Source organism: Eurypyga helias, unplaced genomic scaffold (genome assembly GCF_000690775.1).
Source record: "Eurypyga helias isolate BGI_N326 unplaced genomic scaffold, ASM69077v1 scaffold50245, whole genome shotgun sequence".
In the NCBI taxonomy this organism is placed as follows: Eukaryota; Metazoa; Chordata; class Aves; order Eurypygiformes; family Eurypygidae; genus Eurypyga; species Eurypyga helias.
In genome coordinates, this window is record NW_010251731.1 from 1 (window position 1) to 4,652 (window position 4,652).

Below are 4,652 nucleotides of genomic sequence, written 5' to 3' on the forward strand. Positions count from 1 at the left end.
GCCGGAGTTAAACCACAACAGATACAGATATCTTTTTATATACACACACACACGTGTATTCTATAAGTAATTTCTGAAAACCTTACATGATCTCTCCAGGCTTTACTGATGGTGGCAAGACAACCTATGTATATGAAGGTTTTTTTGTTTAAAGAAACCCCAAAGTACTAAAGAAGAACATGTGAAGGACAAACATCATTCTACAAAACATGGCTCCGCAGTTCCTTATGCTACTGGCCTCCCTGAACTCTCTCAAACTAGCTTTCTGCTTCTGAGCAGAATTTACAATCTCAGCATCCAAAGCTGCAGAGTTTCACAGACTCTTGGCTAAGACATATGGAATTAAGTTTCTGACTATACGCACTCAGACCTGGAAACCTGTTAATAATTAGACACAAATAATTGTGCCAAAGCCACAAGCTAAGTGTTTCAGCCATTTTATGAAAAACACATGCAAAACCAGCATCTCTAATCCCAAGTATGTCTACAGGTTGTTTATTTGAAAAAGGTATTTTTTAATTTTCTCCAAAAGTCATATTCCAACAATTACAACCTCCCCAGTATACCCAAATAATGTACCATAACCTCTCACCTGGGTAATGTTTCCAAACAGCTTCCATTTTTTGGTGAGTAAAGAATAATGTGCAAAACCAAATTTGCCAACAACAGCTACATTCTGCCCGAGCTTGTCAATAGCTGAAAACTGTTCAAAGAGAAAAAACCCAGAACTTCAGGAAAGAACTTTTTTAAATGATATATCCTATCCAAGTACATCAATACAAGGCAGTATGTCAGTCAAAACTTGTAAAGTATCTTCATGCTTTGTACTTTGCTTCCCAACAACATATTCTTCTTTCTGTAATTTAAAACAGTGATTTCACCTTCAAGAGCTCATCCATCCCAAAGGGACAGTTATAAAACCCAATACTTTTACAGAAGCAAGAACATGTTCTTAAAATAACTCACCCTTATAGGCCAGTTGCTTTCTAGATATGTACTGTGAATCTAAAAAACGTAAGAGAAAACCAAAATCACATGACTATACCAAGCACCATTAAAGTAGTGACTAATTATAACATTCTAAAGTAATTCGCACAATGTCCATGTTTTTCCAAAACATTTGCTTAAAGGTTTTTAATGTTGGAATTCCTTTCTTAAATACAATTACTTTCTCCCCATGCCCTGCCCCAAGTTACTGAAGCCTAAATGTTAGTCTGTTTTTTAATACAAGAAATAAAGAAACACATTAAGAACATAAACCAGTTAATACTATATTACAGGTTAATAGTTAAAATTTGCTCTTTTCCCATACCCAGGTACGTCTCCTCCACCAGAACCTTTCATGGAAGCATACAAGTTCTTACAAACACAAGATTCAGGAGGGCCTTTCAGTGTTGGGATGAAATTTCTAACCCATCAGAAACACACGCCAGCACATCCAAAAGCCTGTTATAAGAGCACTTGACGGGGCTATGTTGACTTAAATCTTTATCCTGGGTTCTTCAATGTCACATGGGGTGCTACAAATCCAGATTCAAATGCCAGCCCTTGGTTTAATACGAGGCAGTAAGTGCTCTCATTACCCAACCAATGCCTGTTCTCATGGGTATGCTGCTCCCCACAGTAACTCCCACTGTTTTACTCCTGCACAGAACGAGGACTTAACCCTTCTGCACAGGTTACAGAAGACAGAAGAGCTAGCTGGCCAGCTGAAGTGGAAATTCAGCTGTATCCAGAATGTGACAGACATCTCAACAGTCAAATGCTGTTTAATAATACTGATTCACGTACTACGTAAAAAACAAATCTTGGGGACCTTTTAAAAACATTTATCTAGAAAAATATCTATCAATTCAAGCATGGAAGAAGACACACTAGAAATGCAGATTAAAAGTTTTTTAACCTTTCCTCTGTATTACAGAGAAGATAGGATCTGTGCCATTACTACCTCTGGAAATAATTTCTTTGTTTGAAAACTTGATATTGTGAAGTTTTAATTACATGCTTAAATAGATGCCACCTAAAACTGCTTGAAAATACTGTCGAAGTCTAAAGGCCATATTCATCAGCTGAATATGCTCAAATCAATTTGCAAAAATAACAGAAAAAAATCCCTAAAAGATTTCATGCAAGTTGCCCTTACACTCCTTTCCAAAGCACAGGAAGGTAATTTAACTACTCCTTCCTGAACTCAAAAAGACATTCAGTTTTTTCTACTGTCTAGGATGCTAACTCATAGCCACAAGGTTAAGATGGCCAACATTCCTTTACCGTTTGGCAATACGAAAAGCTGTACCAGGGGAAACCCAAAAAGCACTAAGAAGTTCACGATCTAATACTAGAGGAAAGGAGTACGGCAGACTGATGAGATCACTTGCAAATTCCAGTCCTACACACTCTCGCAAGCACGAAGCACACATGGGCAACCAGTGACAATTACCTGTACAACATGCCAATGCCTGTGTCCTAGTAAAGTGCTTAAACCCTGAGAATCTAAACTGCCATCTGAAAATGGGCCTAAAATATGTTCAGAGTGTGCTGAAGTATTTCTGGGACTCTGAGCCTGTGTTGCATCTCCACAGTTCAAATACAAGCGATCTTCTCCTTGAAGGAGGACTTGTTCCTGGTTACTCTACATTAAAAACAAAACAAAAAAGCAACCTTGAACTCCAGGTACAGAAAACAAAGGAAAACACATGATCAATATATTAACAGGTTCTATATAAACTATATGAAAAATAAGCTTTAAAGCTTATTGTCAGTTTTTGTATCACTGTGTACTAGTGAGTTCTATGCTACAGTTCTGCATAGCAATATTTTCAAAGTTCCATTTTAAAGACTCTATAATAAAAAAGGAAGACCAATCTAATGGCTGCAAAGCAGACTTAAAACCTGCTGAGAGTAACTCAGAGGTCACCTGAAAACTGGAACTATGCTCTAAAATAAGGATATTTTATCAACAGAAACCTTACCATGCAAGGATTAACAGTGAGCGCACTCTTGATGAAATGAAACTGCAGAATACCGAACTGGCGAGCTTCATTATTTGCACCTCTTTCAGGCTTCATGTTTGAAGAAGAATTCCCATCAATAACCCACAGATGATACCCTTCTGATCCCCAGGTCTGAATGTAAAATAATAATAATAAAAAATAATAGTAGTAACAACAACAACCACCACCCAAACCCAACACTATAGATTCTCAGAAAACAATAATTACAGAAACGTTCTGTAACTGATGTTATGACAGACATGAGACTGGTAAAAAAGAAGTATGGCGTTCTAAAATGTATCACCACAGGAATCATAAGTTTTTTACTACCCATAGCAGTAAAATCCACAAGGAACAGGAATAATGTAGCTTAAATTCTTTTTGGTTTTATGTAAAAAGATGTTGATTAAGTGAAGAGGAACTATGCAAGACATCCACATAAATAATGAACATCGTTTAGTTTGCATCTTAAAGCAACTGACAAAAAAGCCACAAATGGCATCGGGTATGAAAAAATCCTGATCCCCAAAATTACATTGGTTGTTGTTCATTAAATTCAATGGTATCATAATTTCATGCTTTGGGGTTTTTAGAAAGGTTAATTGTACTATCCTTGCAAATACGTACATCTGCTTGGGATGCATGTTTTAAACTGTCAGTCTTCATAGCAACTGGACTATACATAGAGTCCCACGTTTTAGAAGTATTTGTACAAAGTTCATCATGGTTTGCAAAAGAGGCCTCAAAGATTGCATTCGATATTTATCGACACCTACCGATTTGACAGACTAGCAGGATTTCATGTTACTTAGCTTGTATTAAACTAACAGCTGTTAAGTTTGAGTTCATATTCTGAGTTAAGCTACTTCAACTGCCAACACTAAACTAAGTTAACAAACAGTGTTGTTGAGTGTTCCATTGCACTCTGCAACACAGCACCAGATTAAAAAAAATGAGATTAAGAAAACCCATAAAATGTTCATTTTTAATATTAAAAGCAAAGCCAAGAAAAGGCATGTCATGCACACTTCATGATCAGGCGTATACATGAAAAAAAAAAAAAATCAGCTCTCCCCTTTTTCCTCTTCTTCAATATAACATTGGTGTTAGGAAAGGTGGTGAAGGGATCTGACTTTTTAAAAGTAAGAAATAAAGCTAAATAAAGTCAGTTTGATGTTCTGAAAATGCATTCATTCATATTTACCATAGAATTGATCTTTAGAGGGTCCTTTTTGGCACCATCAGACTGATACCTTAAAAACAGAACAAAACAAAGTCTGAATTTGGAAATAACTTCACCAAGGTAAGAAATTATCTTCCTGTCTTTGTATTGTCATATGGTTCTATACAGAACCTCTCCTCAAACTATAAGGCCTGTTGTAATCCCTGACACCGTCTAAATGGCAAAGCGATTGTCCGATGTCTAGCATGAACTGTTCAAACTGATTTCTGGATGCTAACACATTTTCAGCAAATATATACTGGCACTGAGGGCATTTTAACCTTGCCTGCTAAAGCCTGCCTTTAGGTTAATTTGCTCTTATGCCCAAAAACAGCACTCTGAAAGAAAAATAATACATTTTCATTTCTATTCAAATGACCTTCTTCTAAATATTATTCAATGATTCCAATATCTAAGGAATTATAATGGGGGGGGGG

The 4,652-nt window shown here is 36.5% G+C and overlaps 1 protein-coding gene across 1 annotated transcript in view; it reads right to left on the bottom strand.

Annotated features, from left to right (window-relative positions):
- Nucleotides 1-592: 592 nt before the first annotated feature.
- LOC104509989 (protein RIC1 homolog) overlaps nt 593-4,652 on the bottom strand; it is a gene marked incomplete at both ends in the record, with an annotated part of 9,182 nt that continues 5,122 nt past the window's right edge. Inside the window, 5 exons of the mRNA XM_010152108.1 lie at nt 593-703; nt 967-1,005; nt 2,441-2,632; nt 2,973-3,125; nt 4,198-4,246. Of these exons, the coding sequence (XP_010150410.1) occupies nt 593-703; nt 967-1,005; nt 2,441-2,632; nt 2,973-3,125; nt 4,198-4,246 (544 nt within the window). The remainder of the gene's footprint in view (nt 704-966; nt 1,006-2,440; nt 2,633-2,972; nt 3,126-4,197; nt 4,247-4,652) is intronic.